Source organism: Sminthopsis crassicaudata, chromosome 4 (genome assembly GCF_048593235.1).
Source record: "Sminthopsis crassicaudata isolate SCR6 chromosome 4, ASM4859323v1, whole genome shotgun sequence".
Taxonomy (NCBI): Eukaryota; Metazoa; Chordata; class Mammalia; order Dasyuromorphia; family Dasyuridae; genus Sminthopsis; species Sminthopsis crassicaudata.
Window position 1 is genome coordinate 105,194,831 of NC_133620.1, and position 16,487 is coordinate 105,211,317.

The 16,487-nt window shown below is 39.5% G+C and overlaps 1 protein-coding gene across 1 annotated transcript in view; it reads right to left on the reverse strand.

Annotated features, from left to right (window-relative positions):
* Positions 1–16,487, reverse strand: part of PLXNA2 (plexin A2) — a 313,540-nt gene that overhangs the window by 267,548 nt on the left and 29,505 nt on the right. The window contains exon 2 of the mRNA XM_074309060.1: positions 4,459–5,725. Within this exon, the coding sequence (XP_074165161.1) occupies positions 4,459–5,646 (1,188 nt within the window). The 5' untranslated portion in view covers positions 5,647–5,725. The remainder of the gene's footprint in view (positions 1–4,458; positions 5,726–16,487) is intronic.

Here is a 16,487-nt window from a genome sequence, read left to right on the forward strand (position 1 = left end):
TTATGTTCCAGACAAATTATACTCAATTTCATCCCCAATTCTTGTCTTGCCATCTATAACCTCTGGGCCTTCTCTGTCCCCTGGAATGGATTCCTTTTTAAGTCCATTAATATCTACAGGCATGCATACACACATGTATATGGGGTATATTTATATATGTATATACTATGTATACGTGTATATGAATATGTATAGTATAGCATACATGCTATATGTGTGTATATCTATACATATGTGTGTTTGCATATGTGTATGCATGCATATAAATTATGTGTGTATATGTAGAATAAATGCACGTAAATATCATATCATATAGTACCAAAAGTTTTAGTGCATTTCAAGGTTATGGAAGCTTTGAACTGCACTAAAAATTTTGGAACATCTGTGTATATATGTGCATTCACCCATATTCATATATCTGTAAATAAAAATACTATATATATAGTATGGATATATATATATTATAGTATATACATATATATCTACACTATATATATATTTTGTGTACGTATGTTTGTATGTATGCATTCCTAACATTCAGCACTACTGAGTCTCCTCCAATAGATTTTACTTAATAAAATAATTTTACTTAATAAAATGTTTGTTGAATGAATACTTATCTCTATGGAGAGTTCCTTAGACCTAAGTTTTACCCAGGTGCCTCATCGTGACTGGGTTTTTTCTTGGCTTTTCAAAAGTTCTGGCCCTGGAGGGCAGGTCCTTTCAAGATGTCAAGGTTTCCAGTATGGCCCAATGAGGAACTTTCAGGACCATCCTCTAGCTAAGTTTAGAACCAAGATTGTCTGGTCACTTGGTGATAGGTTGTTTTGGTTACAGAGACTACAGTAGCTCATCCCCTAATTCAAACTTTCAAAAGGGCTGTAGGGAGACAGCCTGTAGGGAATGCCCTCAAGCACACACATAACAGTGAAGTCACAGATCTTTGATGTATCAGGGAACATCTAGGTAGGGTTACATAATTAGCATGCAGGGGATACAATAAATATACGGGCAGCTAGATGGCACAGTGGATAGAGCACTGGGCCTAGAGTCAGGAAGATGCGATTCTTAAGTAGCTGGCCAAGTCACTTAACCCTGTTTGCCTCAGTTTCCTCATCTGTAAATAAACTGGAAAAGAAATGGCAAATTACTTCAGTATCATTGCCAAGAAAATGGGGTCTGACTGAGTAACAACAACACAAATAGTTTCCTAACAGACATTGCCTGTTTCTCCTGCTTCCCCTGCCATGTTTCCCCACAGTCCCAGTGCTTATCCCAAGGTGAGGGGGCAAGAAAATATTGCTCTCTGAAGCTCAGACTTGGAACCAGCTTCACCTGCAAGCTGAGCATCACTTCAGGACTTGTATTCCAGGCTGTTGGTGTCCAAACCCCTAAATCAGATCTGAGTCTGGTGATGGTCTATTTATCCCTCTAGAAAATGGAGAAACCGGACTGGAAGAACCTCTGAGCTCTCTTTCAATCTCTAACACCTTGTGTTCCAAGCATCATACTAGGCCTTGTAGTGGGATTCCCTCCCTGTTCCAGTTTCCCTTTAGTCAAATAGTCCTAGGCTTAAAGTAAAGGTAATCAGGGGAGTGAAAGAGAAAGGGGGAAGGGCCCACCAATCTGACTTGCCTATAGCAATAAGCTTTAAGTCATATGACCTTGGTTTGAGTGATAAAATCTGGAGCTGGAAATGCCCTTAGAAATTAAGTAAGTAAGAGGGCAGTGCACAGATATGTTGCAGTAGACAGGGCACTGGCCCTAAAATCAGGAGGACCTGAGTTCAAAGTTGGCTTCAGATATTTTTAACACTCATTAGCTGTGTGACTCTGGGCAAGTCATTTAAACCCAGTTGCCTCAAAGAGGAAAATACAAAGAAGAAATTATGAGATTTGCCTCCAGTTCAGAGCAAAGATTTAAATGCAAGCCCTACAACTCTCACTTAATGGACATTTTCATGTACTCCCACTTTTGTTTTCTTCCTCTATCACCACAGTTTACTGAGCTTGCACAAGTTGCTTAACTTTTTGCCTCGGTTTCCTCATCTGTCAAATGAAAATAATAATACATATCAGTATTATTTCTATTTCACAGAGTTGTTGTGAGGGTTGAAGCAGTGAATGGATGTGAAAACACTTTATGAGTCACTGTATGGCAGTACAAATTAAAAGGCATTTGTTTATTATTCTAGTTATTTCTATCATTACGGGGAGCCCCTCGCTGTCTCCCCTCATCTCCTGTGTCCTTATTCTCCTTATGTAAAGTCTGGGCCTGTCTCCATGTCTCCCTGCAGCAAGATAGGAGCAGAGAAGGGTGTCCATTTCCTTTCTCCTCTGGCTCAGGAGCAAGGCAGGAATTTGCAGCTTCCTCCTGACAAGGTTCCCTCCTGCTCTGTGGAAACACCCTCTGAGCCACGCAAGGGAAATTAACCCTAATATTTCCCTCCAGTCTTCCTCCTGTATATACATTTTTTCTATTCTCTTCTTTTCCACTCTGATTCTGGCCCAGCTCATCTCGATCTCCTTCACTAATAGAAGCAATGCTTACCTACCCCCTACTACTAAACTATTTTATGAGAAAGAGGAGGAAGTTTCTTCTGGTAGCATGGAGAAGGCATGCTACTTACTTGCTCATGGCTTTTTCTTAAAATTATAGATCTTGGGGCCCAACTAAGCACTTAGTGGAATGAGAACAAACCAGCTCAGATCAAAGCAACCCCCTACAGTATTGAGTGATGGCTCAAGTCAGGACAGCTTACTAATCTTGGGAAGATCAGGTCAAGTTCCTAGGTTACTCTAAATTTGTTGATATATTTTCTTTTCCTTTTGTTTTTAGTAAGCCATACTATACCCAGATTGCTTTCTATCCAGCCAAGCTTTGGGCTGCATATTATAGCCTACAGCCTACGGCATCCTGTCATTCTCTTCATAATGCCTGTGTTGCCCATCTGTCAAGGGAAACTCATGCTCGTCCCATCGGTATATGTTTTAACTGCTATTTCAGTAGGAAACTTGAAAAAGATTTGCTGTCTTGATTTATAGCATGGTTGCGCCAATCTGCCCTGATAGTGGAATTAATAATGCTTCATTTAGATCCCAGCTTCTTAAACTGTGGTTCATGACCCCATATGGATTCTCATAACTGAATGTGGGATCATGAAATCATAATTTATTATCAGTAAATGTTTGATTTGTATACCTAGTTTTATACCAAGGTCACTTAAAAATTTCTTGGGTGAAAAGAGATCTTGAATGGAAAAAGTTTAAGAAGCCCTGCTCTAGAACATGTCTAGTTCTATAATTGCTTTAGTTAGCTACCAAATAGATTATAAAGATAAAGCACGGAACTGATATAATATAATTATTAAGGGCAGCATTATTTGGTGGAATGATCTTTGAGATTTTCATGATTGAGAACCAAGAAATGTGAGTTCTGTTCCTGCCTCTCTTTCCAGATACCTGTATAGTTAGAAATCTCAATTTCTCCTTCTTTAAAAAAAATGGGCTTTCACTATATAATTTCTGGTTCTTGTTCATTTCAATTCAACCAGCATTTATGCAGGACTTGTTATAGAAAAGGCATAGTGCTAGATGCTGGACATACAAAGATAAAAATGATAAGGTCCTTCGTATTTTTAATTGTTTAATTATGAAGGTGTAGGGGAAAGAACACAGGATACGGAGTTAGTTAGAGGACCAAGATTAGAGATCTGGCTTGAACTCCAACTCATACCTAGGTAAATCATTTAACATATCAGTCTCACTTTTCTCGTCTGTAAAATGGTTAAAATATAATAGTACCTACTTTGCATGGCTGACTTAAAGATTAAGTAAAACATCATATATAAAGTTGCTTTGCAAACCTTAAAGTGATATATAAAGGTCAGTTATTATTGTTGTTATCAAAATCATTATTATTATTGATTGATTGAGCCAGGTTAGGATTTAGAACTGGAAGAGATTTTTAAAAAATTCTCTGATTTCTAAAACCTCATTTTATCTTTGAGAAAACTTAGGCTCAGAGAAATATAATGTTTTAACCCCAGATCTCTGTTTTCCTCCTTTGGAGACAATCTGGGTTAAGTGACTTGTAGAGTTTCACACATGTAGTAAGTGTCACATTTGAACTCAGGTCCTCTTGACTCCAGGACTGGTGCTCTATCCACTGTATCACCTATCTGCTTCTAATCCAGGTCTTCTTGATTCTAGGTTCAGCACTCTATTCATCACACTACGCTGCCTTTCAAGAAATGTTCACTGAATCATGTCTATATGAAAAATACTATGCCTACAGATAATTATACTAGCAACATGATTCTTGGAATTTAGTCCCTTTCAGAGCCTTGGAGATACACAGACGTGATGAGAAGAGGATGAGGAGATTAACAGTGAAGACAAATAGGAAATTCCCAGCTCAGAAAATCCAACCCAGAGAGGGAGCTGGTAGAGTCCTTACCGCCTTGGTGCACTGGACATCCTTCCCCAGCAGCCAGTTGAGCTCCAGGTTGCCCTCCCCCTGATAGCAGGATTGTAAACGTTCCTTGATCTGGGTGTTAATGGCCCGGATGGGGAAGGCACAGAGGGCCGAATCATCAGGAGGGTGGTGATACTGCTTCTGTCCCTTGGAGAAGATGGCAAAGAGGACGTCATCCTGGCTGCTGATGTTCAAAGCCCTGGCCAGAGAATCTCCAGGCTTTGAGAGGTAGGCAGCCTGTAGAAGGCGGTACTCCACCCCCGCCCGAGTACAGCCGAAGGGCAATGAGACATAGGAATGGAACTTGGGGTCATTCTTGCAGAGCCGCACGATGCGGGAGGTATAGAAGAGGTCCCCCGCCGAATTGATGGCAACCCCTTCTGGAGTCTCGGGTTGGACGGTGAGGAAATAGACGAAGCCCCCGCTGGCAAAACCATAAATGTAGAAAATGTCGAAGTGGGAGACCAGGGCCAGGGTGTCCGAGGGGATCTTGATGAGAGAGGAGACAAAGTCGCTGTGTAACTCGTAATCCAGCATAGCTGAGGACTCTGGGTCGCGGGGAAGCTTGCGGCTGGAGAGGGTGGGGAAGTAGTCCTGTTTGCCGTCCACCGCCGTGCCGATGAAGAGCTTGCCGTCTTCTCCCTCCGAGCGCACAATCACTCCGTACATGGTACCTGTCTTGTTTACGCTCGATAAATAGTGCTCTTTCTTATGGGACGGCTCTACGAGGATGAAGAGGTCGTCTAGGCGGAGTAACTTGCAGACCCCTTGGTATAGGCTCCCGCAGGCCAGCAGGCGGTTTTCTGAGTAGTCAATGATGAGCAGCTTGTTGACATTGTTGGTGAGGGTGAGCACCTCACTGCAGGGCTGGACAATGAGGGGTGGGTAGCAGGACTTGTTGTCCTCCTCTGGCCCTGTCTTATGGGCCACCTGGATAGTCAAGTTGCCGGACAGTTTATAGACCCGGTTGATGGCCCCCACATATACTGCACCTGTACCTCGGTGCACAGTCAAATGGTTGAAGGTCCAGTCTCTGTTCTCTGAGTGGAAGGTACTGAATGGAGCTGTGCCAGCCGTCAGGGGTAAGAGCAGTACCCACACCACTGAGAACAGAACCAATGGCCAGTCATATGAGTTTGGGACCCGAGGCCAAGGTCTCTTTTGTTCCATTCTGAGGGGGCTGGGGAGAGGAGACAGATTCTCCAAGTCCTGGTTTATCCCACACTCCAAGGGTTAGACTCACATGGTTCTGGAAAACATAAAGCAGAGATGGTCAGATGCAGGGAAGCTTTGGAGAGATGTTAAAAGAGAACTGTATAAAAGTGGACAGAGAACTGGCATTGGAGCCTCAAAAGCTTGGGTTCAGTACAGCCTCCAACACATACTGGTTATGTGACCCTGTGCAAGATAATTATCCTCAGTGCTTTAGGCAACTCAGTAGGATAATAAAGGGAAGTAAAAAGGGCAATCTACTATTATCTCTTCCATATCACAAGGGTTAGGAGAGTGGTACCCCATGATCTGGAAAATCTACACAAATTTTTTTAGTCCTGCCTTCCTTACAGAGATCTGAATTTTTTTATTTTTGTTTTATAGGGTACTCACAGTACCTTATTGTGAAATTTGGGTTAAGTATGTGGTTATAGTCTAATGTAGGTCAATGTTAGGTAAAAATACTTTTTCTGTATTGTTTGCTGGCCTTCATGTGTCATCCGAAGCTTCCTCAAAACTCCTCCAAAATTCACCTTTAATTTCTTATGTCTACCTGAAGTATATCAAAGCCATGACGGGAATGTTATAATATGGAAAGGATAATTGTACTTTAGTAGAAGGAGGTTCCTCCCCCAGGAATCTACTACTTCAATGAAATCACAGGTCTGGTCACTATCCTGTTAGAGAAAACATAAAGCAGAAATGTTTTAGAGAGGGAGAGAATTATCATCCTTAAATTATCTCCATTTCTGCATAGATTCTTAGGAATTCTTTCCCCTTTCCCACCCTTTAATATTTCTAAATATAATAATGAATAGATTATTATCAATTATAAGGATCAACCAAACAATTCTGAAATGTTTTCCAAGACCTATCTTTATGATGTAAATTTTTTTCCCCATTATTATCCCCAAAAAGCTTAACTGGGGAAACAGAGGACCATATTTGAAATTAAATGTCTTGTTCAAGGTCACATAGCTGGTTAGTAACAAAGTTAAAACTAGATCCTTACTCCTAGGCTAGATCATAGGGTTTTCCCATTCTAAGATCCATACCCTAAACATCTCATTCAAATCAAAACCAATAAAGACTTCTTCAGAACATATTTCACACTCAACTTCATTCCTTTATTTTAGATTATAATAGCTCATATTGATATTATGCTTTAAGTTTACAAATCTCCTTACATAGATTATTTCATTTATTTTATTATTACTCTTTTTTATAGATAAGGAAATAGAAGCTAGCTAAGAGCGGCTAGGTGAGCTGCCCAGGATCACACAACAAATAAGTCTTTGAAGCAGGATTAAAACTTGGTTCTTTCAGACAAGATGATACCTCTCATAGTAACTCCTATTTACATAGCAGTTTTTTATTTTGTTTTATTTTTTTTTTTAGGCTTGCCCAAGATCACACAGCTAGGAAGTTCTGAGGCAGATTTGAATTCAGGTGCTGACTCCAGTGTTTTATCTATCTACTCCTTCTCTATAAAATGAGATGTTCCTATTATATGGTCCCTAAAGTCCCTTCTCCCTTTACATCCAGATCTAATCTTTCTATAAAAAGTTACCCATAGACTTGGTCTACATGAATAATTTCAGTTCCCATTTCCCCTCATCCTTCTCTTTTGAAGACCAAATAATCCTTGTTCTTTAACCTCACAGGCAGGCACATTATCAGTAAGAAAGGCATTGTGCTTTTCCAGTTGAGTTAGGTTGGGCTAATGGCCCGAAAGTGCCACTCAGAAGGAGGAAGGGCCCCAGGAAAGCAGGCTTGCAGATTCCTCATCCATTTGGACAAGAGAAGTCCAGTCACCCCCAGCAAGCTGCTTAATTCTGTATCTCGGCATTAAAGGCTGCTAAGGCTTTTGCTAATGGAAATAGTTTTCTGGGTCATGTTCACTCAACCACACCACACCCTGTGGACACCGCAGGGTAGAAAGAAGCGGGGGGAATAGAGGTTTGTGGGTCACTCCTACTTTGGGCATTACTTGACTATTCATTTGTGAAATAACAACAATAAGAACCACAATTTCCATTCTGACTGCCTTTTAAGGTTACTACCTATATAACTTTAGATAAAAAAAAATTAACCTCAGTTTCCTCATCTGTAAAGTGAAGAACTTGGACTACATGACATTTGAGGTTGCTTCCAGAACCTGTATATAAGATCTAGAAGTTTTATAAAATGCTTATCTCACAGCAACATTGCTAAGCAGTCTAAACCAGGGGACCAACATACAGCCCAAGCATGGAACTTGATCCAGATTGAAATATAATCATATACATTTATTAAATTGATCAAAATGTAAACAATTAAACTAATAAATAAAAATACAATAGAACAAAAATCACGCTAATGTGATTTTCTAAGTCAGTTTGTGACCTGTTGGGATTCTTATGGATGGTTTAATGGCTCTCATTTCCATTTGAGTTTAAATGTTATTATATTTGCTTTTCATAGAAGAGAGAACTGAAGAATAATGGTGAAAAGAGTTTTGAATTTGGAGGTAGAGGGTTAAAACCTTCAATTCTTTCACTCGCTGCTTATGTGAACTTAGGAAAATCACACAATATCTCAGAGCCTTTGCTATAGAAGGTAGATATTGGTTTTGATTATCCCTGAGTTCCTTACACTTTAAGTGACATTTATTTCAACACATACTTGTTGTTGTTTTTCAGTTACTTTCAAGTCTTCATGACTTCATTTGGAATTTTTTTGGCAAATATAGTGAAGTGCTTTGCCATTTCTTTCTACAGCCATTTGACAGATGAGGAAACTGAGGCAAATAGGGTTAAATGACTTGTCTAAGGTCGCACAGTAATTGTCTGAAGCTGGATTTGAATGCAGGTCCTCCTGATGCCAGGGCTGGTGCTTTATGTACCTCACAACCTAGTTATCCTCAGCAAATATTTATCAAGTCCCTATTGTCTGTAGAGTCTTGTGCCAGATAAAGAGGGAAATAGGAGGTTTAGGTAGCATACAATGCTGTCTCTAAAGAGTTTACTTATTGTCTAGAAACAAACACGTGTAAGCAGAACAGAAAGACTTACATGATATATACATGAAAAAGTTGTGAAACAAATGCTGTGAGAGGTTTGAGAGGGAAGATCCAGAGGAATCAGAGAAGATTTTACAGAGAAGGTGACAATTGAATTGGGTTTTGAAAGAGCTATTAACGGCCAATGGTGGGGTTGGGGGTGTTTTAGACAAAGAGAAATGAAAATAATGAGAGTACAGACTAAAATAGGGGAGAGTTGTTGTTCAGTCATGTCTGATTCTTCATGACCTCATTTGGGGTTCTCTTGGCAAAGATACTGGAATGGTTTGCCATTTCCTTTTCTGGCTCATTTTACAGATGAGGAACTGAGGTAAACAGGGGTAAGTGACTTGCTCAGGATCACACAACTAGTAAGTGCAATTTTAACACAGGTCCTTCTGATTCTAGTCCCAGTGCTCTATGTACTCTGCCCCCTAATACTGCAATGCAATTTATGAAGAGAATCAATAAGTATGAAAAGGTCAAATAGTTCTTAGAGGGCCTTGAATGCAGGCAAAGAAACATAAACTTTAATTGGGAGGCAATCAGGGGTACTTTGGATATTATTTATTCTTAGTTGAAGCCTCAGTTTCTTCATCTGTAAGATGAAGGGATTGGGTTGGACTAGGTGGGTTTGGCTCTTCATCTATGACCTCATGCCTTTGAATTTTGGCTGAAGAGCAATGTCTGCTTAAGAATTGAGAGAAAGCTGTGGTGTGTGCATTGGGCTTGTAAACATCCAAGTGGAAAGTGGAAATCTCATTCAAATACTGTTCTGGAGTCGCCTGAACCCTGCCCCATCCGGCTTGGCCAGGTTATAATTAGAACAGGACACACAGCCTTAGGCTGCACAGCATTCCTTGCCTTCTCAAACCTCCTCCAGTTCTTTCTTCTGAACCTTAACTTCTAGCCTGACAGCATTGCCTCCCTGTCTGGGGCAGAGTCCCAGAGAAAGGACCCACATACCTTGGGACAGAGTCACCCTAAGTACTCATGGCTGTGAGTCATGAGATCCCAAGGTCCCCCAGGGTGAGCCACGGACTGACCTCAGATCCTTCTGCCCCAGCCCTTCCGGCTCCACGCACACCGGCAAAGCCTTCCTTCCCACTGGAGCTCCCAACAAGAGCTCCCCTCTGGAAGCCAGAGAGTATTTTTAGCTGTTTTCCGGGGCTGGTAGAAAGACACAGATTCCAAGAGAGGGAAATTAATTCAAGATAATCCTATGATTTTCAGAGACTCACCTAATCCTCCAGCTAGAGAAGCACCTGGGAGCACTTCATTGCCTTTCATCCCCCACTCCCATTACATCTTTGGGTAGGGAAATGTCCTCTTCCAATAGAAAGGGTATCAAAAATCATTCAGACCCAGTTTCTGATATTTGCTAGCTGCATAAACATGGGCAAGTAGGTCCATCTCTCCGGGCCTTGATTTCCTTAACTGTAAAATAGGAATAACAAACCTGCTAAGGTTGTTAAGAGGTTCAAAGGAGATACTTATAAATATTTATAAATTTGTTTCCGAACCTTGCTAAGAAGATAAAAGGGGATATTTGTAAATTTGTTTCCAAATCTTGTTGAGAGGATCAAAGGGGATATTTGTAAATATTTGTACATTTGTTTCCAAACCTTAATAGCTAACATTTATACAGTGCTTTAAGGTTTGTGAAGCACTTAACAAATATTTCATTTTATCTTTACAACTCTGGAAAGTAGATGCTATTATGATCCTCATGTTTACAGTATGAGGAAACTGTGAAAGCAGACAAAGGTTAAGTAGCATATCCAGGGTCACACAACTAACTAGTAAATGTCTATGGACCAAACTTGAATTTGGTTCTTCCTGATTGAATGGCCAAAGTTTTGTCTTAGTTATCTAGCTGGCCCATGTGTTAGATGAATGCTAACTATTAATTTTGTTCTTATTTGCTCAGGTAATTATTATGAAGCTCAAATAGATTGTGGTGTCTATAAAGTGAAGTGTGAACTTTAAAAACTGCCTAATTGGTTCCCTTGTCTCAAGTTTCTTTTCCCTCTGACCCTCAGGGCAAGCCCCACAGCCAATAGTGATTTTCCTAGAATTTAGGTCTGACCTTTACTCAATAAACTCCTGTTTATTAGATGGCTCCCTATTAGCTCCAGGATCAAATAAATGTTTTGTTTTAGTTTTGCTTTGGCATTTTGAACAACTGATTGTGAGTCCCTCAAGAAGACAGCATGATATAGAATAGGGGTATCAGATTCAAATAAAATCTGTGCATAAAGATCCTTGAGGCTGCATATTGACACATTTGTTTTTACGAATCTGATATTCTACAATATTCTAGCATTCATACATAATTTGAGTTTAGGGTAGAATTTATTTTTTTTAATGTTATCATTTATTTTATATATATGTAGGAGGTAGCTAGGTCTTGGAATTGAAAGAACACTGGTCCTGGAATGAGGAGGACCTGAGTTCAAATGTAGCTCCAAATACTAAATACCAAATACTAAAAATTAGACACATATATTTTAAAATATGTGATCTGTATTTTATTGTTTGCTTATTTATTTTTGTTAAATATTTCTTAAGTACATGTTCATCTGATTCCAGTGGTACTTGGGAGTCTCCTGGCTTCACAGGACCAGTATATAATGACACCTGTAGTGTAGAGGGAATAAGTGGAACCTCAGGAAACCTGCCTGTGACCTTTCATCTGCGTGATCTGGACCAGGCACATAAGTTCTCTGACCCTTAGTTTCTTTATCAGTAAGATGAGGATTATTAGAGAAGGTTATTTCTAAAATCCCTTCCAGCTCCAAATTTCAGATAGATTAATATGACTAATGTGAGCCTTAGATTCCTTCTCTGTAAAAGCAGATGACCTTCAAGATTCATCCTAAAAATTCAGTGGCCCTCTGGCATTAGACTTCTTCCTTCCCCAGTTTCTCTGTGCCATAAATTAAATGGGTCAGGCTGGGGTCCAGGGGCCCAGGCACAGGAAGATCAAAGAGAAAGAGTGTGGGTTTCAAGACAAACCATCTTCTTCTCCCTCTGCCCCAAGCCGTTTCTCTAGGTCTGGACTAAATTGTCCCAATTAGGACCCTCCTTTATCAGATCTCTGCCCCACCTCTCTATGACTTGCAAAGCAGGATATGCTCGAAGCAGCTGATTCCCAGCTTTGCTTGTTTTTCTCCCCATTATGTACGACTCTGCTGACATATTAACTGCTCCATTACTGCCCCCTTTTATGGTGGAGGAACTCTAGGAAGGAGTTGTTTAGTCGTTTTTTCATTCATGTCCAACTCCTCGTGAATCCATTTGGGATTTTCTTGGCAGAGACACTGGAATGGTTTGTCATTTCTTTCTCCAGCTCATTCTATAGATGAGGAAACTGAGGTAAAACAGGGTTACTTGACTTGCCCAAGGTCACCCAGTTAATACATATCTGAGACCGGGTTTGAATTCATGAAGACGAATATTCCTGATTCCAAGTCCAGTACTCTACTGACTGTGTCACTACAAAGGGGCATATTTGCTTTATTCCTTTTTGGTGACAAGCTTGGAGTGGGGTTACTAGCTATGTGGTAGCCACAAGTGCCATCTCACTGGGGCCATGAGAACACAGACCCCTTCTAAGATCAGGAAGGATACTTGGAGAGACATTAGAACATAGTAGTTTGCTCAATATGAACTTGATTGGACCAGAGTGAAATGAGAAGCCTGTTCTTGAAACATAAAGGAAGTGGGGTGTGATACAGCAGAAAGAACATGGATCCAGTGGTCAGATACTAGAATGCAAGCTCGTTGTAAGTCAGGATTGTGTCATCTTCTGTATTCACATCCTTATTGTAGATAGAGTCTAGCACATAGTGCGAACTTGATAAATATTGATTGATGGACTCCTTTTTCCAGAGGAGATAAATCTGGACAGATCTCAACAGGTCATTTTGCCTTTCTAGGCTTCATTTTTTGGTGGAGCAGTGGATAGAATGCCAGGCTAGAAATTATTAAGACTTGAGTTCAAATCTGCCTTCAGACACTTACTAGATGGGCAAATCACTTCACCCTGTTTGTCTCAGTTTCCTCATCTGTAAAATGAACTAGAGAAGGAAAGAACAAACTACTCCAGTATCTTTGCTAAGAAAATCCCAATTGAAGTTGTGAAGAGTTGGATGTTACTGAAATGACTGAACAACAGCAAGATGAGGGAGATGGACATCCTAATCAAGGTCCCCTCAGTTCTCAGAGAATAGAAATCTAACCTACTTTGAGATTTCTAACCTTTTAGGTTGGACTGAGCATCAGTGATAGCAAAGGCTTCTTCTTTTGGGTAGTTTGGATCTGAACCGAGCAGGCTGGCTATTCCTGGTAGTGGGCCAGGATACTGAAGTCCCTGGAGATAGGGAGAAGCATCCAGTTCTGAGCAGCAGTCACTCTAAGAATCTGGGAAGCCAGAAAAGCAACTTTCTCTTTCTTGGAGAGAGTCATCTGACACTATGTGACTTTCTGAAGTTTTATTGACTTACAAGCTGTAAGTGGCCAAAGTTAATGGCACTGACTTGTGTGACTCTAGGCCAGAACCACTCTGGAAAGGATCAAAATTCCTATTAGAATTCAGGACTTCATTACCTTGCTCCCTGTGTCCCTGGTTTCTGATCAGCCTCAAAGTGAGTTTTCAAGTTTATTTCATATATGCTTTTGTATGGAATTATATCACCGTCCTCAGCAAAACATAAGCTCCTTGAAAGCAGGTACTATTTTGTGTGTGTGTGTGTGTGTGTGTGTGTGTGTGTGTGTGTGTGTGTGTTCTTGTACTTAATTCCTAGTTCCCCATTCCTCCTGTTTTCCCTAAATTTTCTGAACATTGAAGATAATTATCTTCAACTTAGAATTTGTCTCCTTCAAGCAATCTGGCATTATCCCCAAAGAGTATAAAACTGTATTTACCCTCTGACCAAGCAATATTACTGTTAGGCCTGGTTCTCAAAATGACCAGGAAAAAGGAAAAGAACTTATATGTTCTAAAATATTAATAGCAGTTCTTTTAATGATGGCAAAAAATTGTAAATTGAGGGGATGCCCATCAATTGGTAAAAGGCTAAATAAGTTATATGATTGTGATGGTATACTACTTTAATATACTTTATTTAATATTTAAATATACTTTAAGAAATAAAAAGTTAGTTGAGTTTTTAAAAAAACATAAAAAGACTTTCAATAGAATATGAATATGTTTGTAGAGGGGAAAGGATTGTAATATTCTTTGTTTTTGTATTCCCTAATGCCTGACACTGTGCTGGACACATAGTAAACATTTAATAAGTGTTTACTGATTGATTCAGTATTTTCTCCCATCCAGGAATCTGCTCTCTGTTCTTATTCCAGGATAACTTCCATTCCAGCAGCTTTTTGGTAGATAATTGACAATGTTTAACTCTGCCCATGGCTTCCCACTTCCAGATAGTTGAGGGGATCCCACTATCACACAAAGACAGTCCTGGGATCCAAAATTTTCTTGATTTCTTAATAATAATAGAAGCTCATATTTCTGTCCTTTTTATATCATTTTTATAGTTTGCAGAAAAATCTTTCTCCCAATGCCTCTGTATAAAATATTATTATTATTTCTATTTTACAAATGAGGAAGGAGATTCATAGAATTGAATCACCTATTACCACACAGTAAATGTGACTATAATTTTCTGTTCCCCAAATTCAGCACTCTTTTTAACTACTTGCTCCCCACTTTCTTACCCTGAGTCTCCAGGGTATTGCTTTTAGGTACTCAGTCTCTGGGCTGAGGCAACAAGGGCTCAAGGTGGGTGTCTGAGACAAAGCCCAAAGCCTGAGAAGTCCATTACACTAAATAATTTATCTCAAGGGCCTGATAACACCATTTCCCTAGATAAGGATCTGGGTAGCAGGTGTTGGTGACTGATCTAGATGGCACCAAATGCCCACCCAAGGAGCAGTCTGGGAGGCAGGTGGCAGTGACAGGGCAGGGAAAGAATAGTAATTAGAAATTTGCAGTTCAGCTGAGGGGGTATTGCCCCGATGCTCTTTGCCACATCTGCACCAAACTTAACTTCTTCCAACAGAAAGGATTGGAAGGTCATAGTAATTAGAATCCTGGGATTCTAAGCATGGATGAAGAGGAATATAAATGGTAGGGAGTCAACTGAGAGAGTGAATAATGCACCTTCTGGATCATTTCAGCTGTTTACCCTTTCAGATGCTTTTCTCCCTCAGTCCTCTCTGGAAACTAGAGAAAGTGTTTGGAACCTCCTTTTTTTCCTTGGGGGGTTAGAATTATAATTCTGGCAGGAGATCTTGACAACATCTAATGCAGTTCCCTCATTTCACAGATGAGGAAGCTGAGGCCCATCAAAGGGAAATTATTTTTCTGGTATCACACAGAAAGATAGTAATAGCAAGAGGTTTCTGACCTAACTCCCAGTAATTCTCTTTTTACTATACCTTGCTGCCTCTATTAGAAAGTGAAAAAAGTAGCATGTTTTTCATGATTTTAAAATATATTGTTCGATTTTGCTGATTTTTTTTTCCTTTCCTCTTTTTCTTTAAAAATTTTTTTCTTTTTTTATATGGGATAGTTTCCTGGGAGCCAGGAGATGAAAGAATAATGGAAAGCATTTAAGTGATGTAAAAACAAAAGATATCAACAAAAAACATATTATAATAAGAAAGAACCAGATAATGGATCTGACAATCAACCTTATTCTATCCTAGAATGACCCTTCTGGGAAGAGATAGTATGCCAAGGGAACAAAGAGATGCTTAAGGTAATGGAGAAGTTAGTCTGATTCAGAAGGAGAGTGCAAGGAGTGGCAAAGAAAGAGCTGTACCCATAAAAAAATAAATAATAATAGGACATTAAGATGTCACATAAGAATAGAGATCAGAGAGAAAAACAGAAATCAGCAAAAATGACTCATCAGTAGATTTAAACTGGAAAGAACGTTTAAGATCATTTTGTCCAATATCTTATTTTCTAGATGAGGAAACTGAGGGCTCAAGAAGTTAAGTAATCTATAAAAGATCACAAAGGTAATAATTATATTTAACATTTATGATGTGCTTTAAATTACCTCCTTAGCTTCCATACAGCCCTTTTGAGATAAGTACTTTAATATCAGTTTTACAAATGAGAAAATTAAGTCTCAGAAAACTGATGTGATTTGTTCATAGTCAAAATGATAATAAGTTATCAGGGGCAGATTTGAAGTTCAATCTTTTTTACTCCAAGGTCAGCATGGATCCCATCTATTATACTTAATGTTATTGGAAGAAGAATGTTATTAGAAGTAGCAGAATCTAATCCCACATTCTAGAACTTCAATTATAGAGATATATGCCATGCCATCTCCTGTCTCCAAACAGGTAAGCTCTAGGCATTGATCTTTCCCCTTTTCCTGACCATCCATTCCCAAAGAAGAACAGGTAGATATCATGATGGGGAATGCTACCTTATGTGAAAAGTTGTGCATTTCATGTAAAGTTAATGGTACCCCCAGAAAATGGAAAAGCAGAGGACCAGGGGCAGAAAATTTGAGTTTTAAATCCTAGGCTCCATCCTTGATTGCTCTGTAAACTCAGGAAGATCACTTCATCATTTCAACTTTTCCTCATCTATTATAGGAATAATCCCTTCTTTGCCTGTCTCCTAGGGATGTTGTGAGGATCCAAAGAAATGATGTATGAAAATGTTTTCAAGATTGTAAAAGGAATGTGAAAGTTTATTACTAAATTGAGGATACTT